The sequence below is a fragment of the Brettanomyces bruxellensis genome, chromosome 3 (genome assembly GCF_011074885.1).
Source record: "Brettanomyces bruxellensis chromosome 3, complete sequence".
NCBI lineage: Eukaryota > Fungi > Ascomycota > Pichiomycetes > Pichiales > Pichiaceae > Brettanomyces > Brettanomyces bruxellensis.
In genome coordinates this window covers 159,624-185,488 of record NC_054684.1, presented here as the reverse complement: position 1 = coordinate 185,488, position 25,865 = coordinate 159,624, and the positions used below count along the sequence as shown (strand labels likewise).

The window sequence follows — 25,865 nt, the reverse complement described above, 5'->3', positions numbered from 1 at the left end:
TGCAATACATATTCATATAAGGAAATCCATCTTGAAGTGAACCTTCAGCTGAAACCAAGAGTAACCTTCGGGTTCTCGCTGGATTACAAACGTGTTCGTAAGGACCCTATTTTGTTATGGGGGTCATTCTATGCAACAGAAGTCTTTTCTATATCCGAACTATATGGCCAATCCCGTTCATAACCTTGGGCATCTGCGCGCTCGGTAGTGCTACGGCACAGAGATATGTGAGCAATTAAGTAGATACAAATGTCACACGGGATTTATATACTCTGACATGGCGTCACAGACAGGATACTCAGTTTTGCATAAGAATTGTGGTTCGCGACACTATTAGTTTTTCAAATACTCTTTCATTTCGGATCGGCGAGAATTAACCCTTTCCAGGGAATTTTCACTAACAAATTTTTCATACGGTTTTATTGCACCGTGTGGGAAAATTTCTCATTGGTCAATTTAGGTCGACAGAGGATTTTTCTTAGTTGCATAATACTTTTGTGCTACCTAGGATTAAGATCTAGCCTAATACCTCTAAAATTCACAGATTTACAATTGCAAAATCTTCTCAACTACTTGCAAATATTATCAGGCACTACTGTTCAATTTACCAACATGTACTCAGCTTCCAATTCAACCGAATCTTCTCAATCATCAGAACTTCTTCGTAGCCTTGTTAGGGCTATAACCAATACTAATGAAACTTTGAAGTTGATTCATCAGGATCTCGCTGTTAAGCGTCTTGACCCTGAGAAAATCAGAAAGACGGTTAAGGAAAGTGTTGTCCCTGCTATTCATTTTTTGCGGGACGAAGATGGACAATGTAGTCCTATGGTGTTCATTCGCTACTTAAGTGAGCTTAGAAGTGCTCTAAAGGACTATGGTTATGAGCAGGTCTGTGCTAACTTTGCAGAACAGAAATATGACTCCGTCTCTGACGAAGAGGAGTTATTCACGAACGAGACTTTGAAACAAACAAACGATGGCTCTGTTTATGTTATGTTGAGAGATTACTATAGGAAATCTCACGGCAAGTATCCATCCGCAGCAAAGATGTTGAATCTTTTACGTGACCGACACTCGACTATTAAGCATAGCAAGCAGTCTTATCTTAAGGCCCTTGCAAAACTTCGGTATGAAGATTATACCAAACCCTTTTTGGACTACTTTAATCTAATCGATGACTTTATTAATGCTATTAAGAGCGACGGTTACAAAGTCGATGATGATGATATCCTAGAGGCATTGAAACCAGGTGTTGTTAAGTTGTGCGAGAACGATCGAAACGAACTCAATCAAGTTACTACACTAACTGAATTTAAGGAGTGGATCATTAAGGAGGTCAAGATCCAACGTGTCCCTAACAGGGAGGAGGTTCAGATCCCAAAATACTTATTGAAGGGTCTTTACCATTCTCAGACCGACTCTAGCGGCACACACAACAAACAAAAGCAATATTCTTCGAAGCACGGTCAATCTAAAGGGCAGAGTCAATCGAAGAAGGACTCACCCGAGAAGAAAAATGTTCACAACTTCAACTTGAATAATCACAACGTCATATCTGATCTTGAATTATTGGGAGGTGTTCCGATGTCAGGTAAGAACTTACCGAGTTTCGTCTAATCTTATACTTATTGATGGAGGAGCGGGAATTAGTCTTACCGGGCACAAGGAATGGTTACATGATTTTGTACCACTTACAGAATCCGACAATATTCAATCAATAGCCTACGATCATTCAACGAAAAATCTAGAGGGTCTAGGCAGGTTGATCTTTAATTATACTGGAAATTTACTCTCAGTTGATGCTTATTATTACGAGGGTGCCCCAACTATTCTTTCAGAAGACGATATAAACAAATGTCCAGAGTGCAGTACTCAAATCTATCATCATGACTTCGGAACTACTTCTCAAAGTTATTCGAAGGTTCTAAATGTTGGTGAAGAGTGCATACAGCTTATTCAAATCGACAAGCTATGGTATATTCCTGGCGACTACAACCAATTCATTGTTGGCGGTGGTCAAATGGCAATCAATAATTTACATTTAAAACTAGGACATGCCAATACAAAGCTGATTCGAGACTCTATCTCTCACGGAACGATCTCTGTTTCCAAGGAGGAGAAAAATGAGCTAAAGCACACAGCGGATCATGGTTGCGCAAGATGCTTACGGGCAAAAGCGAGACGTGCTGATGCAGTCGAATATTCTCGTGATTATTATTTGCGCCCAGTACCGTTTGATATGGTTTATACAGATGTTTGTGTTGTCAATCTGCACGCTAAGAAAGGCGACCAAGGTTACTTTGTTACTTTCAAGGACCAGTTTACGAAGTTCACTACAATTTACTTCCTGGCTCATAAGAATGATGTTACCGCGGCGGTCGCCAAATACTTGGATTGGGTGGAAAATCAGTTCAGCGAACAAGGGTACAGAGTGCACAAACTCTATTCTGATAAGGGCACTGAATACCTGAACGCTGCAATGAAGACACTTCTTGAGCGAAAAGGTGTGGAACATCATACGACCTCAGGATACATGTCGGCATCCAACGGTGTTGCAGAACGGTTGAATTTGACAATAATGAATGACACTCGTGCTATGTTACAGGCTGGAAAAGTTCCTAACGCATTTTGGAAAGAGGCAGCGTCATATTCTATCTTTATACGCAACCACCTCTACCAGAAGAGCATTGACACTAGTCCAGTAATGGCACTGGGAGTGAAGACTCCATTGAAGGCAAAGGATATACATGTTTTTGGCGAATATTGCGTTGTTACTCAACCTCCGGATTACTTACCCAAGCTTCACACTAGAGGTAATGAAGGAATATATTTAGGATTTGATCCAAACACTTTTGGCTCTCATGTCTTTGTTCCAAACACTCCGGGAGATTTGCGATTTGGCAGTCATGTTTATTCAAGGAGCGTGAGTTTTCTCAAGACGCCCATGTTGTATGTGGATTACTGCTTTGAATCATCGAACTTTGAATGATGACCCTCTTATGGAACTTTATGATCCGCGTTTTCAAATATTTGCCGATCTAGAGTCAGAGGAAGCACCATTAAGTTGCGACGAAGCAGCATTGCTTGCTGACGATCAGGTTGAAAATGATTTAACATTGTCACCCGCTGTCGAAAGGACGTCGCGTATCGATTCAAGTATCGACACGAGACCTGCTACCCCTGAAGATGAGTTGATAGACACTCGCCCTAAAGAAAATATTTCGAAGGCTGGAGCGCTCACTACGTCTTCCCTTGCTAAAGAGGAAATAGAAGCAGAACCTCCTAAGGTTACAGACGATACCATTGTCATTGATACCTCACCTGGAGATACTCAGTCTTTCCACGAGTCGACGGATCATCCTGGAAATTTAAGTACGGATGAGTCTGACAACGAYCCGGACTGGACCCCTGACAACGTCAGTATGCAAGACTCTTCTTCCGAGCCTGAGGATTACTCAGATGACGACTCACGTGAGCTGTCTGATGATGAAACCTCAGACTAACCAGGCCCCAGACGAAAGAAAGGATGTAGAAGGTACTTCTCTTTTCGACCTGGATCCAGGAGATCATTCGACTTCCGGAATACACTACAAGAAACTTCCACCCGAGGTAAGGGTCGAGGCGAAGAATCCCGGAAAGTCGCTCGTTAGCCAAAATGCTGGTAGGGCTAAGCATCCAAAGCGTTCTCGGAAAAGACGCGAGGGTGCACAGAGCGACAAGTTGAATAAATCAAATGGTCGCTCTACTAAAGGTGGTAACACTACTACCAATGGTAGAGCAAATTTTAAACCAACTGTTGTTTCCACTGCAAAGGAGTCAGGGGACTCTTTGCAAACTTTAAATCCATCGGATAGCTTCGGTAAGCATGTGAAAGTTGGAGTTTCTGATACATGCAAGTTAGATGCATGGACTGAAGACAATCAGAAGCCGAAGGGTGCAGATCCTGTTAAGGCAGGGATCGAACAACGAAAGCATACGGAGCATTCAGTCGCACGTACTATAACATCAGACGACAAGAGCGCTGGCAGTCAGCTGATGCCAAACTCTTCAATCAAGCAAGCCAAACACGGAGATAAATCACCTCAAGATTACCCACATCCTCCAAGACTCGATTCCGGAAAAACGAGCAGTGAGACGTCTTCTTCCGTGGCTGGTAAAAAGTCTGAAGTTACATCTTCTAAAGGGAATAGCTTACCATCGTGGCAAGGTCGTAATATGCGTTCATTGAATCGACCATTAACTAGAAAACGTCAATTTCATGATGATGGCGATCTGGACCGATATGACAGCACGGTGCCACCGATCGGCACAGGTAGATCTAGGCTGAAAGCAAAAGGCCGCTGGCGTTATGCGGTTAAACACAAGAAGCTCAAGGTCACCCAAGTGTTGCTAAGTGATGTTCACCTGGCAGTTACACCAAGTAGCTACAAGAAGGCGATAAGCAGTAATGATGGAGCTGCAAAGTGGAAAGCAGCAATTGCTGATGAGTTTAACTCTCATCGGAAACATTGCACCTGGGATCCCAAACCTATTATTACAGATGATCCTAGAATTTTGAGCCGGACGGTCTCCACAGGTTGGGTCTTCAACATCAAGTCAGATGGTCGGTTCAAAGCGAGACTCGTTGCTCACGGCGACCACCAGAAGGAGTCAACATACACCTTGACTTTTTCCCCGACACTTCGACCTGAGATCATGAGGAGCATTCTTGCTCTTATTGCTACACAACACTGGTTCATGGCACAGTTTGATGTTAAAACGGCTTATCTTAATAGTCCAATTGATACCGAATTGTACATCTATCAGCCACAGGGCTATCATAGTTCTGTCAAACCTTCCGATGTATCAACCGGTAAGAGGGTGGTGTACAGGCTTAACAAAGCCTTATATGGTCTCAAGCAATCTGGAAAATTATGGCACGAGACAATCAAGGCATATTTGGCTAAGATTGGATTTGAATATTCGAGCCCATTTCCTTCCACATACATTCATAAAGATGTCAAGGGAAAAACAGATTGCGTGGTTGGTCTATTTGTGGATGATATTATTATAGGTGCATCGACCAAATCTATTCTTGAGAAGGTCACTAAGCACTTACAGAAAGCTTATGAATTAAAGATCATCGAACAAGATCCAAAGACATATGTTCAAAGATTTTTAGGTATTAGATCTTAAGGTGGAGAGACTTAAAAATGGTCGTGTTGGAAGAATTAGTTTATGTCAGTCCTCTTACATTGAAGAGTTTGTTGAGAAACTGAAGATTGAGATGACACGAAAATGCGCTACACCGTTGAGTCCTAACTTTTATTTTGATATGGATCAACACCCGTTGAAATTAACTCAAGAGGAATTGGATAAAAGAGTTACGGATTATAGACGCAAGATTGGTTGTTTACTTTATGTCTCTACTATGACTCGACCAGACATTGCTTATGCAGTTGATTATTTAGCAAGATTCTCTACTTATCCACATGATTTAGTAAGAGAACAGGTGATTCACACAATTCGATATCTCTATTTTTCGAGATTCAGGACAATTGTTTATCAGAACACTGACGCCGATAAGCTTAATCATCTAATTTGCTATTCGGATAGTGACTATGCGCAAGATCCAATTACTCGTCAATCGATGAATGGTTATTTTATCATGTTTGCTAATGCGCCAGTTCATTGGAGAAGTCACTACACTCCACTGGTGTGCAAGTCTTCTACCGAAGCTGAATTACAAGCCATCAATTTCTTAACTGATGAGTTAGAATGGTTCCATCCTTTGATGAAATTTATTTCTGCTTATCAAGGAAAGGTTCATTGTCCTGAGTTACTAGTCGACAACAAGTCTGCCATAGATACAATAGTCTTCGGTAATTTTTCGCCGAAGGCAAAGCCATATGCAGTCAGGCTTAAATGTCTTGAAGAGAGATTTAATCGAAAGAAGTTTGTCATCAGGCATGTTGGCACAGAAAACCAATTAGCTGATTTGCTTACTAAACCAATAACTATCAAGGTCATGGATAAACTAAGGCACATGCTTATTCAGATGTTACAAATCAAGGGAGCGTGTCGGAACCTATGAGTTATAATAATGTTTCATATGTTAATAACGCATAAAGGTTCAACTGGTATTTGATTTATAATATGTGAATCAAATTAATGTTCAGACAGATAGAAGAAATAATTCGCGGGGAAATTTTTCCTGTGAAATAAATTTCTCCCTAATCTACTTTCGGCTGAGAATGACCTATTCCACTTCTGCGGAAAAATATCTCTTATATGTATGTACTACTTTTTCCTTATATACTATGTGTCTCTTAGAAGGGACGACGACTTTATTGTGTAATTTGCAATACATATTCATATAAGGAAATCCATCTTGAAGTGAACCTTCAGCTGAAACCAAGAGTAACCTTCGGGTTCTCGCTGGATTACAAACGTGTTCGTAAGGACCCTATTTTGTTATGGGGGTCATTCTATGCAACAGAAGTCTTTTCTATATCCGAACTATATGGCCAATCCCGTTCATAACCTTGGGCATCTGCGCGCTCGGTAGTGCTACGGCACAGAGATATGTGAGCAATTAAGTAGATACAAATGTCACACGGGATTTATATACTCTGACATCATCTTTTAGTGGTTTGATTCAACACTTCAAAACAAACACACAAATCACTTTGTACTTACATCTAAAATAATGTAGATTCAAACCAAAGCGGACCCATTACAAATTGATGATAGCCTCTTTGGCCAAGTGGTAAGGCGTCGCACTCGTAATGCGAAGATCATTGGTTCAAATCCGATAGGAGGCAACTATTTTTTTTTAATTAGTTGGAGTTTGCCTTTTTGTCACTGACTACTGCATTAATGGTGTTGCGTTGTGGAAATTCACAATGGTTCAACATAAATGATTAGTTAAGCGTTAAGTATTTTCGAACCTAGCAAAAGAAATCGAGGCATAAATCTATGATCCTTATGAGTTTGCGATCCTATCATGTGTGCCGTCTTTTGGATAAGGGCACACCTAGATTTCAAATGTTTTTAAATCCATCACATCAAACGACAACGTATATATCAAATGCTCAGAATGATTACAGTAATGCAAATTGTTACAATAAATTTAATAACAATGATTTTCATAAAATTATAATATTCGTTACTGCATCCATATCAATGTGCAGATTTTCACCGTCGCCAACTAGTTTTTATATTGCAATGTATACACCTGCTATCATTGATTTGTTCTTGCTCCCATCTCTCGTTTTTAGGATCAGATATACGCCAGGACAATCCTTCTGAAGATACGAAGTTTCCTGTTTCAAAATGTCGGAGTTAAGAGAGACCTTATGAGTTGCTCCCGGGCTTTAGCTATCAAACTCCTTCTTTAATAGAACTAATAAGAACCTAGAAGTCTGGGAGATTCAGACAATTGTGAGGTCGGTTACCTAAGTGGGTGGATATAGATGTACCAAGTGGTCTGTGTGATAATGTTAATGCCTTTAACATTCTAACAATTGTGTATGTGTCACCATAGAAGAAAATGAATTTACATTCTTTACTCTGTCACCATCGAAGTGGAGTCGAACTAGTTGTATTGCAAAATAGGTTATCTGGTCTCATCCCTTCGTAGAAGAAACAAGTTATATAAAGAGGTAAAGTAAAGTAAAAATAAAATGGAAAATAAAGTGAGGTAATCATACATAATATAATTAATTCTCAGAAACAGAATTTTGATCGCGCATAATTAATTTTCTGCCGATTCCCTAACATACACAGTTAGTGCATTTTATCCAGGATTGTCTCTATTAGATATTATTCTAAATCTTCGTTACTTTAGAATAAGTTCAGAACAAATACATATAAATCTAATGACATATAATAATATATTGCCTAATACTAGGTAATATTCTCATATGTCCGACACAAAAGCAATCATTCTCTCCAAAATATATCTTTTTACTTGCTTCAAAGCCTGTCTGATCTCTGCCTGGGATAACGTAGTACTGATTACTGTATAATATTGCCATACGCACAATTTTTACATCCTAACCACTGCTTTCTCACATTCCCTTACGAACCCATTCTGAGTTCTATTGTCACATTCGCGTGATGATTAGCATGCAGCATATTCACCACCTTAAGAATTCGGTCATAGCATTCATTCACTTGTAAATATCCATTACCGCTACTTTTTTCCGATTAAGAGCAGAGCTTAGCGCACCACACAATCAACCTCGTTCAGTCCCACTTGCTGGGTGTGCACCTTTTTGGATTAATTCCGCCTATAATTTATTATTGTTTTCATGCCTGTTTTATTTTCAAATTCAGATTACACATTTTTTTAATGTAAACTTCTATTGCTAAGGCCAGGTGAATGAAACACGCACCCGGCAATTTGAATTATCTATGGACGTAATCCTTCCTTCTAAATTTCAAAATTGAACTATTTACATTATTGATTTCCCTCCACAATAGTTTCTTCGGAGTTTTGGTCATTTGAAAACAACTCTGTGATGAAAATACATATATGCCTAAACAGAAGACAGCAGCAGCAATTTTACATCTTCGAAGTATATGATTATTTCAGCCAATGAATTCACATGCATTCTTCGTAATACAGTTCTGAGACCCTGCCAAACAAATGGAACTCTAATATTAGGTAAGAGGGATAATCTTTGATAACATGCATAGAAATACAAAAGATAATTGACCGACAGATGCATTAAAATGCTGTGTACTATGCCTTAGGCGTAAGAAATTTCACTCAACAGAATTAAAGATATTTACGTGTGCTCATTCCACTTGTGCCTTTTATACTCTGCCTGGTTAATACTAAAAAGGCAAATCTACGTAAGACATATAATTAAACAAGCTATATTGATTCGTGGATAATAAAGACTGCGATTCCAGCCATATGCTTCCCCAAGCAAAGTAACCAGTCATAACAGCAGACTTTTCATCTCAAATATATACCATAAAAAAGAAAACAAAAATTTTAACAAATTCTGATCTTGTTAAATCACCTTAAAACCAAACTCACATTTCATCAACACCGATAACCATAGCCAACAACGCCATCCTGACAAATAAACCATTACGCATTTCCCTAAAGTATGCAGCACGTTGATCAAAATCGACCTCCTCCTTAATCTCGTGAATTCTTGGTAAGGGATGCATGACGCACATATGCTGTTTGGCATAAGAAAGAATCTTATTATCAACTATGTACGCATCTTTCAACCTCTCGTATTCCGCCTTATCTGCAAACCTCTCCTGCTGCACTCTTGTACAGTACAACACATCAGATTTGGCGATTATGTCCTTTGTTAGTTCGCTTGATTCAATGACAGGCTTTCCATGCTGTCTCAAGAACTCGACAAGATTGCGAGGTAACCTCAATTCTGGAGGGGACACAAGCTGAACCTTAACCTGATAGTGCTTCAACAATTTTATGAGCGAGTGCACAGGTCTACCATATTTAAGATCACCCATAAATGTAACAGTAATACCATTGATAGTGCCCAGTTCCTCCCTGATAGTGAAAAGATCCAAGAATGCTTGCGTGGGATGCTCCCTGGAGCCATTTCCACCATTAATTATTGGAACAGGTGAATACTTAGCAGCAATAAAAGCACTTTCCTCCGAGGGATGTCTCAAAACAATTGCATCGGAATAGCATGCCAGGGTACGAATAGTATCTTGCAAGGTCTCACCCTTCTTAGCTGATGAACTTTGCCCATTGACAGCAACGACACGCCCTCCAAGTCTCTGCATAGCAGTATTAAACGATGATGCAGTTCTTGTTGATGGCTCAAAGAAAGCTGTCACTAACACGCGTCTCTTGAGAATATCAAGAACTCCCTCTCTTTCAACGCCAAGCTTCATCTCTTGAGCAACCGCAAACAATGCATGCAAATTCTCTCGGGTAATGCCATTCACTGAAAGAACACTCTTACGAAGGAACGGATTATTCGATCTAATTAAAGAGGAAATAGCATTTGGAGGGCTCAATTCCCGTGGAGGCAAAGATGAAACTAAGTCCGCTCCTGTAGGATGGTCTATTTCTTCAATTGCACCAACAGAGACCCCTGCAACTTCCTTCTCTTTAAAACCTGACTTGAGAACGGGTCTCTTAACAGAATCAAATGAGAATCTTGATGATCTCCTTCTAGAACGAGGTGTAACCGGTGAGGAAGTAGAGGTGGCGGCAGTAGAAATCTTCACATTCTTTGCAGACTTGAACACCTTATCACCTGGCTTTTCAACCAAGGACGATGGATACTGCGCATTTTCGATGCTCTCCTTACCCATTGCTTCTTTCACAACGAATTCACCTTCCAAACAGACGGTATGCTGGTTATAAAGAACTCTCTCAACAGCACCCTTCAAATGTCTGCCCTGGAAAGGCGACCACGAATTTGCTGAGACAGGAATTTTTTTCAAGGATGAAATGAGACGATCAGCATCCACATCGACGGTGGAATCCACATCACCAAAGCCTAATATCTCAATCGGCTTATCATGCATTTTTGCGATCAGGGCTTCCAAAGTGAGCTTTCCCCCCGAAACAGCCTTCAAAAGTAATGGAATAACATCAACAATACCCATTCCAGCACTGACAGGCTTGCCCAAAAATTCTGCCAACTGAGTAGGTAAATATCCAATAGAGAAACAATCAACCTGATCTAAATTATCCCAAAGTGCATCTTGATCTTCCTTTGTGGGTAAGAATTTTGCTTCTGGGAAGTCATCCTGGGACAAGAATAGTGCGTAAATCGAAACATCACACGTGACAGGAAGTTCCTTTTCTTTGGACATCGCTATTAAAGCCAAATCGGAAGCACCAGTTACATTTGTCACGTGTATTTTGGTACCAAATAATGATGCCAGAAGGAGTATCGAGGCAAGATCCGTCTTCTTCGCATCTGCAACGATTGGCTTGCTCTGAGGCCATTCATTGAAATGTGAAGATATGGATATAACTTTATCCGTGTCCTTGAACTCTTCTGCCTTAATATAAAGTGAAGATGATTGACCGGAAGCTAATTCAACAGCGTCAGCGTTCTTTTCTGTAGCAGCCAAAGAAAATGAATAGTCAGTGTAAGCAGAATCCTCTATTGCTTCATGAACCTTTGTCATAGTGCCCACATCGGTTATTGCAGGGCCAAATTTATTATAAGGAAGAACTGAAACAAGGCTGAATCCTGATGCCAAGGCGATTTTTGTTGTGTCCTCAAATGCCCTTACAGAAGATTGAGTGGAATCGGAAAGATATGGAATGAACACTCCCAGAGCAACGAGACCTGGAAGTTTTACAGTCTCATGTGATGATTGCGCATCGACTGGACCAACTTCAAGACTTGCATGCCTGTAAATTGCCTCAAAGAGGAATTTGGCACATTTCACATTCGTCACCAAAGGAACAGCAAAATCGACAGCCATTCTTCTAGACCTGTATCCCTGTGAAATATAGTTTGCAGGTCTTCTAAAACGATTTGCAGATGGAAGATTCACATATAAATCTATCATATTGTTGGCGAGATGCTCCGTTAAGGAATATTCCTTTTTCTGTTTGTCATCACTTTCCGGGTTCAATAACTCCAAATATTTGACAGGAATTCCATGCTCATGGATAAAGTCAGCAGTACCAGCAGTTGCAAAAAGATTAAATCCCATATCATGAAGCTTCTTGATAGATGGCAAAAGCTCTTGCTTCTCCTTATATGAACCTATTGAAAGAAGTATATTCTTCTTAGGGAGAATGAATCCAGAAGCAATAAGTGCCTTCGCATAAGCTTCATACTCATCATGACCAAAACAAGCGACTTCACCCGTTGAAGCCATCTCAACACCCAGAACAGGGTCGGCACCGGTAAGCCTTGAAAACGAGAATTTTGGAACCTTGACCGCACAGTAGTCAGCAGGTAGTTTCTTTCCCGGATATGGCTCGAAAGGAATACCCATAATTGCTTTGGTTGCAATCTCAATCATATCAACATCAACTACTTTAGAATTAAATGGAAATGACCTTGAGGCTCGCACATTACACTCTATGACCTTTATTTCATTATTCTTAGCCATGAACTGAATGTTGTAAGGTCCAGTAATAGCAAGAGCTTTTCCAATTTTGGCAGTCGCTTCAACAATCCTCTTAACAGTCTCCTTTGAAAGATCCTGGGGTGGAACGACAAGCGTAGCATCTCCTGAGTGAACACCTGCATTTTCAACATGCTCGGCAACAACATGCATAACAAGTTTTCCGTCGCGGGCAACTGCATCAACATCAATTTCCTTTGCATTCTCGATGAACTTTGTAATGACAACCGGATAATCAGGTGAAACCCTAACAGCCTGACCCAGGTAATTTCTCAAATCATCACGAGACCAACATGTATTCATCGCAGCACCGGAAAGAACATAGGAAGGCCTAACAAGAACAGGATAACTCACCTTCTCAGCAAATTCCTCCGCCTCATCAAAAGAGGTGAGTTCTTTCCATGCTGGCTGATCAACGCCAATTCTATCTAACATACGCGAAAACTTGTATCTATTTTCAGCAGAGTCTATCATTTCCGGAGAAGTACCAAGTACATGCACATTTTGTCTTGAAAGTTGTAAGGCAATATTGTTTGAAGTTTGGCCACCCATGGAGATGACTACTCCTGAAGCCTTCTCCAGTTCATATATATCCAGTACTCTTTCCAGATCAATTGTTTCAAAGTAAAGACGATCTGCCTCATCATAGTCCGTAGAAACTGTTTCTGGATTGAAATTCACCATAATAGTTTTGTAGCCATTCTCACGAAGAGTCCTAATGGCCCTAACAGCACACCAATCAAATTCCACAGAGGACCCAATACGGTAGACACCAGATCCCAAAACCATAACGCCATGATCATTGAAATCGACATCACTTTCAGAAGCATTGTAAGTAATGTAAAGATAATTAGTGAACGCAGGGAACTCCGCAGCAACCGTGTCAATCTGTTTAACAAATGGAATGATACCTGCCTCTTTCCTGATTCTGCGAATTGCAACCTCATTCGAATGAAGAAAGAATGCTAATTGACGATCCTCAAAGCCAAGTTGCTTGGCTTGAAGAAGCAAATCTACAGGAAGGGGTCTTTCGCTATCACTGAACGAAGAAATTTTGTCGCCAAATTTAATTAGGTCAAAAAGCTTTGAAAGGAACCATAAATCAATGTTTGTCATTTTATGAACCTTCTCAACAGAATAACCCTGAACAAATGCATTTGAAATCGCAAATAATCTCTGGTCTGAAGGTTTGGTAAGCTCTTTATCAATCTGATCTTTCGTCATTTCAAAGGATTTCGTGGATGGCTTGTTAAATCCGAGGTGTTGATAATCGACTGACCTGATTGCTTTTTGAATTGCTTCTTCAAAATTACGTCCAATACTCATGACTTCACCGACAGATTTCATAGCCGAAGATAGAAGAGTGGAAACCCGGTTAAACTTTCTCAAATCCCAACGTGGAATTTTAACAACGCAGTAATCAAGAGATGGCTCGAAACATGCACAAGTCACTTTAGTAACGGAGTTTTTAATTTCAGTGAGTGGTATGTTCAAACCAAGTTTTGCAGCAGTGTATGCGAGAGGATAACCCGTAGCCTTTGAAGCCAAGGCAGAAGATCTAGACAATCTGGCGTTCACTTCAATAATACAATATTCCTTCGAAGTTGGATTAAGAGCATATTGAATGTTGCATTCACCAACAACGCCCAAATGCCTAATCACATTAACAGCGGTGGTACGAAGCATATTGTAATCGGCATCGGAAAGAGTCTGAGATGGTGCAACGACAATAGAGTCCCCTGTGTGGATACCTAAAGGATCAAAATTCTCCATGTTACAAACAGTGATACAATTGTCAAAAGCATCTCTGACGACCTCGTACTCAATTTCTTTCCATCCTTTCATAGACTTTTCTATCAAAACTTGGGGGGAGACAGCAAAAGCTTTCTCACAAAGAATAGTCAAATCGTTATCATTGTTGGCAAATCCTGATCCCAATCCACCTAATGCATAAGCGGCTCTGCAGATAATAGGATAGCCTATATCATGAGCAGCATGTAATGCTTCTTCCATGTTGTCAGCGGATTCTGAACGGGCGCAATGCTCATTAATATCATCCATTGCACGTGCAAATAGCTCTCTGTCCTCTGTGGTCATGATAGTATCAATCGGTGTTCCAAGAACTTTCACTCCAAGGTTTGCAAACTCGTCCTTAAGCTTGACACCCACATTTAAAGCTGTCTGGCCACCAAAAGTACAATAAATCGCATCTGGCCTCTCATGAAGAATAACCTTACGAACAAACTCCGGATTAACTGGCAAAAAGTATATCTTATCGGCCATTCCTTTTGATGTTTGAATTGTAGCAATATTAGGATTGATCAAAATTGTGTAAATACCTTCCTCCTTCAAAGCTTTAATGGCCTGAGAACCGGAATAATCAAACTCACCGGCTTGACCAATAGAGAGACCGCCTGATCCCAAAACAAGTGCCTTTTTGACCTGGACTCGAGGGTGAAGAAGTTTGTTCTCCGCCATCTCACCACCAGGGAATGTAATCGGCTTTAAGATATGATCCTTCTTGAAATTTGCAACCGCATCGATAAAAACATCGAAAAGGAATTCGGTATCACGTGGACCAGGGGTAGATTCTGGATGAAATTGAACAGAAAAGAAAGGCTTTTCAGTATGGTAAATACCCTCGTTCGATTGATCGTTTGCGTTAACAAATAATGGCTTCCAGTTTGCAGGAAGTGTATCGGCATCAACGGCATATCCGTGGTTTTGAGAAGTGATGTAACAACGGCCAGATTTGGTGCAAGTACAAGGGATATTCTGACCCCTATTACCAAATTTCAACTTAATAGTAGAGGCACCAGAGGCACGAGCCAGCAATTGGTGACCCAAGCAAATACCAAAAATAGGGGTTTTAGCTTCTTTTAAAGCAATAGAAAGCTTTGAAATCACATCTTTCATCACAGAAGGATCACCCGGACCATTTGAAACAAAAAGCCCATCATAGTTCTCCTTTAAAAAATCATAATCATAAGGAACCACCTTTAAAGAAACACCTCTTTTAACAAAACACCTAACTTGATTAAACTTCATACCCACATCAATCGCAAGTATTCTCAACGGTTTTCCGTCAGGACCTAATTTTGCATCGTTCTCACGAGGATTATAAATCACAGGCTCTTTTGTTGAAACCTTAGAGACAAGATTCTTGTCATTCGGATTAACCCAATCAGGAATATCAAAGAATGATGCCCAGATTAAGGAAGTCAATGACTTATCTGATTTCGCTTCAATTTCTTTACCTTCAGAACGTTCATTAGAAGAAGCATCGTCTACAGAGCCGGCTTCCTTTGCCACATTAATTCTCTTCAAAATTTCTGAGGCCACGATACCTGGTTTTTGCATGCACAACCTTCCCAATGTTGAACCATGCTGACGAAGGTCCTTCGTTAAAGATCTGGTATCAACGGCATATATGGCTGGGACACCCTGCTCCTTAAGCCATGCACCGAGAGAAGATTTTGCTAAGTAATGGGAGTATTTCTCCGTATAACCCGCAACGACGAGACCCGCAACATGAATCTTCCGGGATTCAAAATACTTTGGAATAGATGAAATAGTATCATCCCTGATTGTCCTATCTGGAACACCATAATTACCAATCATAGGATATGTCATAACGAGAATCTGGCCTTCATAAGATGGATCCGTAATAGACTCTGGGTAACCAACCATACCGGTCTGAAAAACAAGCTCTCCCGCAGCAGAAACATTGGCACCAAAAGAGTAACCTCTAATGGCATCTCCACCTTGAGTCTCCAACGTAACAAGCTTTGCATCTTCCGAAATTGGTGCGGAAACCGGGTCGAAATCTTTACTCATCTTTAAAAAAAGTTTGACAGAATTGTTTTATCGAAAAAAAAGCTCTGACTTTGAACTGATCCACTTGAAGCAAAAGAAATCACTAACAAAAAAAAGTTTACAATCGTGTTAGTCTGAAGTTTTCAAAACAATGCTTCAAATTGCTACACTGTTACAGTAAGGCCCAAAAGAAGAAAAAATGACATAAGGTTTCAAAATACACCTAACTATCTAACTCTCTTCTGGAAAACTTTACCTCTCCTGTAATAGTGTTGATGATTCAAAGTTTTACTTACCTTTAATCCTTTCGAATACGCAACTGGGGATTTTTGCGGTAATACTCGAAACGATTAACAACTGAAAAGAGCAACAACTATTAAGACTAATCAAAAGCCAAATATGATATTTCTTTTCAATATAAAAAGCCCGTCAGCGTGGTTTTGCAGGAGAGGAGAGAGAGGAAGAGAGAAAGAGGAAAATAAATAAAAAGCAAGAAAGAAATGTAAAATGAAGATAAAAATGGGAAATAGTGCGAACGAAAACTGTGTTCGGACTTTTGGTAAGCCCTGCTGGTTGGAATTCTGGTCTCCTTTTTATACTTTCTTGTAATTAAATTTTTAGAATTAAAAAAAAAAATTTTTCAGTCTTGAAGTATCTGCCGTGCGAAATCAATACAATTGGCTAAATCGTCATTAGCATTGCGTTGTTATTTTATTATTTTATACAGCTTAAACAATAAACGAATCTGTTAACTGATCTTATTTGAATTCACATTTTTACTGATTACATGTATATTGGATGATGTTTAAGTTTCTGATCTTTCGACACTCTGGATACTTTGATCATAACAGGTGAACTGGAAATTTGTCGTAAGTAGGGAAACGTCCTGGCAACAAAAATTTTCCCTATTATCTTTTTTTATTGTTTTTCCGAAGCTATACTTCTTGAAATGATTTCTTACCTCTACAGCTCAAGTTCCCAGTCGTTTACCATTTATCGAACCCTTAGTATATAGAGTAATCAACCAAAATTTTCACATATGTAGATTTAGCGAATAAATCTGACAAGCAAAAATGAGCATGAGGTCGTAGGCACGAATTAAGAAAATTGGCCGATAACATGTGTATGGAAATAGGTGCCAAATGTGTAAAATATTTTTTTGACCAAAAATAAATGGACGAGCTGGGAGTCGAACCCAGGACCTTTCGCATGCTAAGCGAACGCGCTACCAACTACGCCACACGCCCATTAATGATATTGTAAGGGGTCTGCTTTGGTTTGAACCTAAATTATTTTAGATTACGTAAGTACAAAGTGATTTGTGTGTTTGTTTTGAAGTGTTGAATCAAACCACTAAAAGATGAAATATTTTATGTTACAAAGTAATGCGTTTAGAATGTTATGATGTAGTTTAAGTAAGTGCGGAAGTAATATATAATGAAATAATCAACTAGTTTGTATTCACTAGGATATAGATAAAGGCACCCCCTTGTATATGCTTATAATTTGAAGTATTATTATATTTATTTTAATGACTTGATTTTATTTGTTTTATTTGTTTTTCTTATTTTTATCTTCCTGTTCTCTTTTCTCTTCTTCTTATATTTTTCTTCCCCTGTAAGCTGTAGAAGTTAATGTTACCAGATTAGTGTTGTGCTCTCGATATTTATTATAGTATATAGCTTGTACATAAGATTTAGTATAGACACAAGAGGATATCTCATCTTGTCGGACATATGAGAATATTACCTAGTATTAGGCAATCTATTATTATATGTCATTAGATTTATATGTATTTGTTCTGAACTTATTCTAAAGTAACGAAGATTTAGAATAATATCTAATAGAGACAATCCTGGATAAAATGCACTAACTGTGTATGTTAGGGAATCAGCAGAAAATTAATTATGCGCGATCATAATTCTGTTTCTGAGAATTAATTATATTATGTATGATTACCTCACTTTATTTTCCATTTTATTTTTACTTTACTTTACCTCTTTATATAACTTGTTTCTTCTACGAAGGGATGAGACCAGATAACCTATTTTGCAATACAACTAGTTCGACTCCACTTCGATGGTGACAGAGTAAAGAATGTAAATTCATTTTCTTCTATGGTGACACATACACAATTGTTAGAATGTTAAAGGCATTAACATTATCACACAGACCACTTGGTACATCTATATCCACCCACTTAGGTAACAGACCTCACAATTGTCTGAATCTCCCAGACTTCTAGGTTCTTATTAGTTCTATTAAAGAAGGAGTTTGATAGCTAAAGCCCAAGAGCAACTCATAAGGTCTCTCTTAACTTCGACACATCTTTATAGAGTTGTCATTCTTCTGCTTAAACGACAACGTAGACAATAGACCTACTTAGAACCCCGTTGTTCTATCCTTCTATTGCTTTGACATGTAAGCTTCTGCTTGTTCATTCTTATTCTCATCTTGAGTTTTCCAAAAAGACTAAATACTCATTTAACATTTTCTCGTTTTTCTGTACTTCGTCATCCAATTTTAATCAACGATTCACTCGTGTTGCTTCGCTCATAATATTACGTAGCCATCTGGATAACATGTGACTTTTCTTTGTTTGATCTCTCACACAAGATGAATGTGCTTATCTATAATACGTACCTAAACTATTTTGAAGTTTGCAAATTAAAAGTGGCTTGTATCCTTTTTTTTTGAATATCGAATTGGTCAAAGAGTATAAATCTCATGTAGCATATCTATTTGCTTAACTACTTTTATACTTTTGTGCATTGATGCAACCAGGTGCGGAGATGCTTACAGTTAGGAACGCGATTGGGCAGTTAGTTGTGAAAAGAAGAGACTTCTGTTACATAAAATGATCTCCATGACAAAAAGAGGTTTTTACATACATGCTTGTCTCCATACGAAAAACGCAATAATTATTGTAGGGTTTAGCTAAAAGTTTTGGACAAACCTCTCTCTGTGAGTTAATTCTGATATATGTCTGGTCATTAATCTGATTCATGTACTATAAAGCAAAGACCACCTGAACCTATATGGGATAATAACATATAAAATATCATTACGTCTCGTAGTTGTTGACGAACAATATCTGACAGCAAAATTCTAGCTGAGACGCAGAGCGACACCTAGTTTTCTGCTGAAAAAGAAACAGAGCTATATCAAATCCTTTCACTATCGAGATCGCATTAGGCAATAGATATTTATTCTTCCTTGTATCGGCATAATCTGGCCAGTATTCCCGCTACTATTAGATACATGCGTTCTTTGTAGTTCTATAGGAAGATATAAAAACATGAAGTTGACCTATATATTACACGATATTTATACACTTCCAACAGATAGAATGATCTTTATCTAGCTGTGTATTTTGTTTGCTTGCTTAGCTATTCTTTCTTTAGGCATAGTACATTGGCTTTTTTTCCAAAATCCGTGATTAGATGGCAATAATTTTTTGAATCCTAGATATAATAAAATGCCTTCCCTATTGTTTACAGAGCAATACCCTATGCATCTAAATTGAAGTCTTATAGGTTTGAGCAAAACTTATATTCATATAGAAAAGCAAAATTCCTGCTTTGTAAATTTCTTTCTTTAACATACATGTAACAATAGATGCGTCGACAGTTGCATCTACGCGGGACTGCCCAGCCATGTTTACACCCAAGGAAACCTAGCTCGTAAGGATTAAAGGTATTTAAGCACGTGCATTTTCCCTTTTTTATCCCGTTCATTTTACCTTCTTACTTAGTTCTTTTCCTTTTATATTTTTCATTTCTCTAGCCTTAAAAACACTCAAGACTAGTTATAACACAAACTTCATAAAGTAGTCGGTGTCACGCTTAAACCAATATTACACGCGACCGTCAAATGTAACAATATATAAATTGATATTTCTTCATTTTTCATTTATTTTTTCAAAAGTATAGATCAAAGCCACATTACATTCAAAAAATCTGTTGTTCCAATCTTGGAGCAGGATTACTTTCAATAAAGTCGAGATTGACCTTATGACCCAACAACTCTCTAATATTCTTGACACCGTACTTGATCATAGTTGGTCTCTCCAACGACAATCCCCATCCAAGGACTCTTAAATTTTTAGGTAATCCCATAGGCTCCAACATCTCAGGTCTAAACATGCCAGAATTTCCAATCTCAACCCATTCCTTCAATCCTGAATGCCATGCATAAATTTCCATAGATGGTTCGGTGTATGGATTATATGTTGGTTTGAAACGAAGATCATTGACACCCATGTGCGAAAAGAACTGTTGCATAAAACCAATTAAATCACCTAAGGTTAGACTGTAGTCTGCAAAAACGCCTTCAACTTGATGAAATTCTGCTAAATGAGTTGCATCAACAGCTTCATTACGGAAGACACGATCGATAGAAAACAATCTGGTTGGCTTTGGATCATCTGCAAGCTTCTTAAGCATTTTTGAAGACACAGCAGTTGTGTGTGTTCTGAGAACTTCTCTCAACGACTCTTCAGCTCTCCAAGGGTACCTATAGCCTATCGATCCAAAGGCGCCTCCTTGATGAACCTTTTTAATATTCTCCCAATATTGTTTATCTTTTGGAGGATCTGCCTTAACCGGATCTTTCAAATAAAATGTATCCTGAAGATCACGGGCAGGATGCTGTTGGGGAACAAACAAGGTATCAAAGTTCCAAAAACCACTTTCAACATACTGATTTGATGGCATCTCAGTAAAGCCCATAGAAAAGAAAATTTGCCGGAATTCTTCCCGAACTTTATTTAGCGGATGCAATGCACCAGAATGAGGGAAAACACCTTGGGAACAAAAGTTATAAGGCTTAAATGCAGCTTTATTCCAAGAACCACTTTGCACCATTTCTGCAGTAATATCCGTCTCGAGTTTTTTTATCTCGATAGAGAACTCAACTCCCTTTTCAACTGAGTAGGTGTTCACATTAGCTGCAGTAATCAGCTTTCTCTTCTTAAGATCTTTTAATTCCTTTTTGTTTTCCAAAGTTCCCTGCTTTTCAATTTTTCTCAATTGTTCGGCAGTTTCATCTCTAATATTGTCAGTCCCTGAAACTTTGGACAACAATTTATCACCATCCTTACGAATCCAACCATTCTTGAAGGCCCGACCCTGAGCAATCTTTCCACTTTTACCCATGATTGAAGTAACTTCGGAAATCTTCAAACCCTCAAGACGTTTTATGACTTCATTTAAAAGTCGGAACTCATGAGATCCATTTGCTACCACATCTTTTGCCTCATCGGTAAGATGCCAAACATCATGTTGGTGCACCTTGTAAGTTATCATCGACCTGGAAGAGAGAGAATTTAAAGCTGCATAAACTTGTTGAGGATCAGCATCTGGCAATTCTTTACTAGTGTCCGCAATCGAACCAGATACGTTCAAAATTTCAAGTATTTTATGCTGAAGGTCCCCCATGTCTAAAACAAACTTTCTGCTAACTATGTGCTATTAAAAATATTAAATTGTAAAATAACCTAAATTGTTGAATGTGAACAAGATGAAACTAATGGTAGTTGAAATTCAAACGAATAGCTCCACATTTACTCACATCTCGTTCATTGAACGTCGAAAAATTTTAAAATTCAGTAGATCAGCCAGACAACAGGGTTAATTAAATGTAAGGTTGTATGAAATACCTTTTTTTATTAGTGGGCGAGCACGCGATCGAAAAGATTTAAAAGAAGATAAAAAGCTGCTGCCCTCTTGATGAAAGTACTTTGACCAGCTAGACCTCCGTGTTAATTCCAAAATATAATGTATTTTCTTATTAATTTTTTTTGTTTCTTTAGTGAAATAGCCTTTAAATACAAAATTGTGTGTACTTTATCATGTCTTTAAAGGAGTTAGGAAGTCACGACAGCTGTGATAAAGACGTGCAAACTGTCAATAGCGGTAATCTAGATAAAGAATTTAAAGAGCTGGAAAAAAGTGATTTCTTATTACATCAGAACTTGAAGGATTACGAGGATGACAATTATAACAACTATTTTTGTCGATGGGATGGATGCGGAACCAGATTCAAAGATCTTGATAGTATGGCACAGCATATTTGGAAGAACCACGTGTCTGGGGCCACTAGAGCACATGCCTCAAGTGTTGGATACGAGTGTCGATGGGAGGACTGCCCCAGACATGGGGCCCCGGTGCATAGTCGACATGCATTAATAACGCATATTAGGACGCATACTGGAGAGGTACCTTATTATTGCATAGTTCCTGAGTGTAGGAAGATTTTCACAAGACCCGAGGCAATTCCAAGACATCTTCATACAGTTCACGGGGTCAAAAATACACAGACAATTTGGCAGGCGAAGGACGAACTAAGAAATTCCATAGAAGGAAAAACGCTATATCTTTCCAGGGGAAAAGATTTTAAAGTGAATGCAACAATTAATACAGATCAAATTCTTGCGACATTAAAGAAACGGCTACAAAGAGAGACCGAGAATGGGGTTGAAGGGTATGAACAGCTAATTAAAGAATACTGTCGAAGTAGTACTAAAGGTACCATTGAAAATTATTTTGCTGGTCCAATAGCAAACTTTTATAATATTGACAACGTTAGCTTTAATCCCGCGACAAAAGATAACATATTTAAGGAAACCCAACTTGCATTGTCTAATTATAATTTGCGAAAAAGGGCTCTAGAGACAGGTGGTGCGACCAAAGCAATGAATAAAAAGGCAAAAGTATGTGCGGACGATATCATTGTAGAACAAAATGATGGCTTAGACAAGTCTAAGGATTTAAAGGAAAGCTTAAATGTCATGGAGTCATATAGCAGGCAATTAAAAGAACTAAATGATATTCTGGATGATGAGCTATATCGTACTACCTGCTTAAAGAGATATTGGTGGTCAAAGAAGGAAGCCCTTTTGGAAGCCATACTAAGACTAGAGGGGCTAAAAAAGGAAGAAACAAATACTAGTGGTAAGCAAAATCTCAACAAAGAAGATGATAAAAAGGAGAACCCCCGCCCGGTAGTCAAACAAGAAAATTAAGTTACATTTGTATATGTACATATCGATCGAACGAAGAAATTTGCATAATAAATAATTAGCATTTAGTAACTGCTTTACTATTTGTTGACATATTATACTTTTTAATTTGGCTTTCTAACCGGTGCTTTACTTTCACGAAAGTTGACAGGGACAAGCTTTTGATAGTTGCTGTGATAAAGCGAATCGATAGCTTCCTTTCCAGAGTATAACTTTTTCAAGTTGAGGAAATTTCTATTTAATTGTTTTAAGTTTGTAACACCCATTAAACGCATGTCGATGGTCATTTCATCTTTCAATAATCTTATGGCTTTACGAACACCTTGCTCACCATAAGCAGCATTAGCATATAAGAATGGCCTTCCCAAGCCAACACCAACATTTACTTTTTGGTCACCCAATGCTATTGCTTTCAAGATATCCGTACCACGTCTAACACCGCCGTCAATAAATATTTCAAAGCCTGGCTTTAATATCTCCATCCTGTTTAAAATCGGAACAGCCTCGGCCAAAACTTCAACAGGAGGTGGAGCAGTATCTAACTGTCTTCCACCGTGGTTAGAAATGACAACACCGGCACATCCACAATCAGCAGCTTTAACAATATCTTCCACTCTTTGAACACCCTTAACCAAAACGGGTAACTTTGTGTATTCCTTGATCTTTTTGATATCTGACCAGTTAACCTTGCAGTCAATGAATGATGAAAGTGCCTTGGATGCACCACTTTCCCTCTCGACTTCCTCCCCTAAATCCAAATTAGTATCAACACTACCTTTAGCACGCTCATCCTTCTCCCGATGTCCTAATGATGGTGCATCAACAGTAACAAAAATGGCCTTCATACCAAGCTTCTCAGCCTTACGAATTAACTCCTTTGCTAGGTTTCTATCCTCGTTAACATAAAGTTGAAACCATTGAGTAGCTCCCGGCTGTCTAGCTTCAGCGATTTCTTCTAATGAATTTGATGAAAGAGTGGATATCATCTGAATTACACCTTCCTTACCTGCACCCCGAGCAATGGAACATTCTCCTCCCGGATTGCCGAGCTTGGCCAACGCAGTTGCGCTCACATAAAATGGAACAGAAGCTTTAGTACCTAAAAGAGTCGTAGACGTATCGACATCTGCGACATCCTCACATACCCTAGGACGGAAAAAGATACGCTGGTATGCATAATGATTTTCTCTCATACTAATCTCATCATCACCACCACATGAATAGTAAGCCCATGCACCTGCTGGTAAAATATTCTTAGCCAAAAATTCAAAATCATGAACATTTTGAATGGAAGAAAGAGGGGGCATCCGTTCCAAGAGGTCCAATCTTCTATCTTCATTTGGATCGGCTTTCTTAGGTTTCAATGGAGCTTTTCCATCCAACCTTCCTAAATGTTTCTCTTCAGGAAGGTACTTTTCTATAGTTCCTTTCGGATGAATTGGGGCAAAAATTGGGGTGGCATCATAACCAGCATTTTGAAGTATGACTTTCTGTCCACCAGGATGATTAGGAACGAAATCAGTCATGTCATATACTTCACCATTAATAGCAACCCAACAGTCCTCTCGTTTATTATGCTTAATGAACTCAGAAACAGGAATAATCCTTTTAGGCTCACCCGCTGCATCCGATACAGAATCATTAGAAATAGCTTCTTGACGCAAATTATACGTCAGGTAGGCCCCAGCTGCAGCAGTTGCAATAGCAGAAGACACAAACCATTTAGTATAATGAAAATTTGAATCAGAACTAGAAGAAAAATAAGGTTTCGAAGATGAAATGGACCTAGTAGAAACTCTCGATGAAAAATTACCGATACCTGGCCGGGCAAGTTTCCTTGACAATTTCCGAATGCTAAGAGCAACTAAATTCCTATTCGATTGAGTAAACATTTCTGCTGCCGTTGATATTCCATATAGAGTAACTAAGCCCTAACTGAAAATAAGATAAAAATGATGATATAATAAACTATACGTTCCAGGAGTTGAGTAAACCACAAAGAACTTCAATTATCAATCGCAAGCCAGATTTCTTAGTTTATATATACGCAAGAGTTTCTTGGCCCTGTATATATAAAAGACTGCTCAAGTATAACGCGGCATGAAATACACCCACCCTTCAAACTTGGATCTCGAGTGGGTGAGAAAAAAAAAAGATATGTATACATGTGGGGTTTCATATCAAAACTATCAAACGTAAATCCTTCCTCAAATTTACATTTCTAGTCAGGTCAGGAAATATTAAATACTAACAAATGTGATTAACATAATGTCTATTTATAATTTCCCGAACGAGATAAATATAGGTGAAATCACAGCTTTCTGTGAATAAAGCAAAGAGTTGCAAAGAAACAGCCCCAACGCAATCTATGATTTTTGACTTGCGTCAAGTGGTTAACAAGATAACCTAGTCAAACCTTAAATTTTTCACGGGCTGTTAAAAAACATATAAATACTAGAGTTTTCTTTCAATCGTAAAACAATTATGCAAGACAATGTAAATTTGAAGTTATCTGCCGCGGAATTTTTGAAGCGTAATTGTATCCCACACAGCTTGAAGATCCCACGGCTTCTTAACGGCAGATAAAACATGATCATTGATTGGTCCAAAATAGAGATCCATCTCTTATTTGAAAAGCATTTATCTGGAGATGTCTCCAGCACAATTAAGCGTCGTTTTCATTTATTATTTGAAATTAATATTGGCTGGGGAAACATAACCACATACAATAAATTGTGTATACTACAAGTAGCATATCATTCTTTACTTTACCTGGATATGCTTAAATTTACTACCCGCACCCGTAGGATTTTGTGGAAGGGGGAAAAATGAATATGCTTTTTTTTCTTTCATTCCTTAATCTATCTATCCTGTATTCTCGAAATAATCGCTTTTGGTCAACAATGCATTCATTGGTTATATTTTGAAATTCACAAAG

At 38.7% G+C, this 25,865-nt stretch overlaps 4 protein-coding genes and 2 non-coding genes across 6 annotated transcripts; 2 read left to right on the top strand and 4 right to left on the bottom strand.

Moving 5' to 3' along the window:
• Positions 1-6,734: 6,734 nt before the first annotated feature.
• On the top strand, positions 6,735-6,806 carry BRETT_000064. The gene has a single exon. It is a non-coding gene; the product is annotated as a tRNA-Thr (tRNA).
• Positions 6,807-9,030: 2,224 nt separating this feature from the next.
• URA2 (Carbamoyl-phosphate synthase) lies at positions 9,031-15,927 on the bottom strand (the record flags this gene model as incomplete). The annotated part of the gene is made up of 1 exon (XM_041278639.1): positions 9,031-15,927. One exon carries the CDS (start codon positions 15,925-15,927, stop codon positions 9,031-9,033), a length of 6,897 nt encoding a protein of 2,298 aa, XP_041134834.1.
• Positions 15,928-17,080: 1,153 nt separating this feature from the next.
• BRETT_000062 lies at positions 17,081-17,153 on the bottom strand. The gene has a single exon. It is a non-coding gene; the product is annotated as a tRNA-Ala (tRNA).
• A 2,703-nt stretch (positions 17,154-19,856) lies between these two features.
• Positions 19,857-21,344, bottom strand: FRS2 (Phenylalanyl-tRNA synthetase, beta subunit, cytoplasmic; the record flags this gene model as incomplete). The annotated part of the gene is made up of 1 exon (XM_041278638.1): positions 19,857-21,344. One exon carries the CDS (start codon positions 21,342-21,344, stop codon positions 19,857-19,859), a length of 1,488 nt encoding a protein of 495 aa, XP_041134833.1.
• A 413-nt stretch (positions 21,345-21,757) lies between these two features.
• BRETT_000060 (uncharacterized protein) lies at positions 21,758-22,930 on the top strand (the record flags this gene model as incomplete). Its single annotated transcript, XM_041278637.1, has 1 exon — positions 21,758-22,930. The coding sequence occupies one exon, from the start codon at positions 21,758-21,760 to the stop codon at positions 22,928-22,930; it is 1,173 nt and encodes a 390-aa protein (XP_041134832.1).
• Positions 22,931-23,031: 101 nt separating this feature from the next.
• Positions 23,032-24,819, bottom strand: BRETT_000059 (uncharacterized protein; the record flags this gene model as incomplete). The annotated part of the gene is made up of 1 exon (XM_041278636.1): positions 23,032-24,819. One exon carries the CDS (start codon positions 24,817-24,819, stop codon positions 23,032-23,034), a length of 1,788 nt encoding a protein of 595 aa, XP_041134831.1.
• Between the last annotated feature and the right edge of the window lie 1,046 nt (positions 24,820-25,865).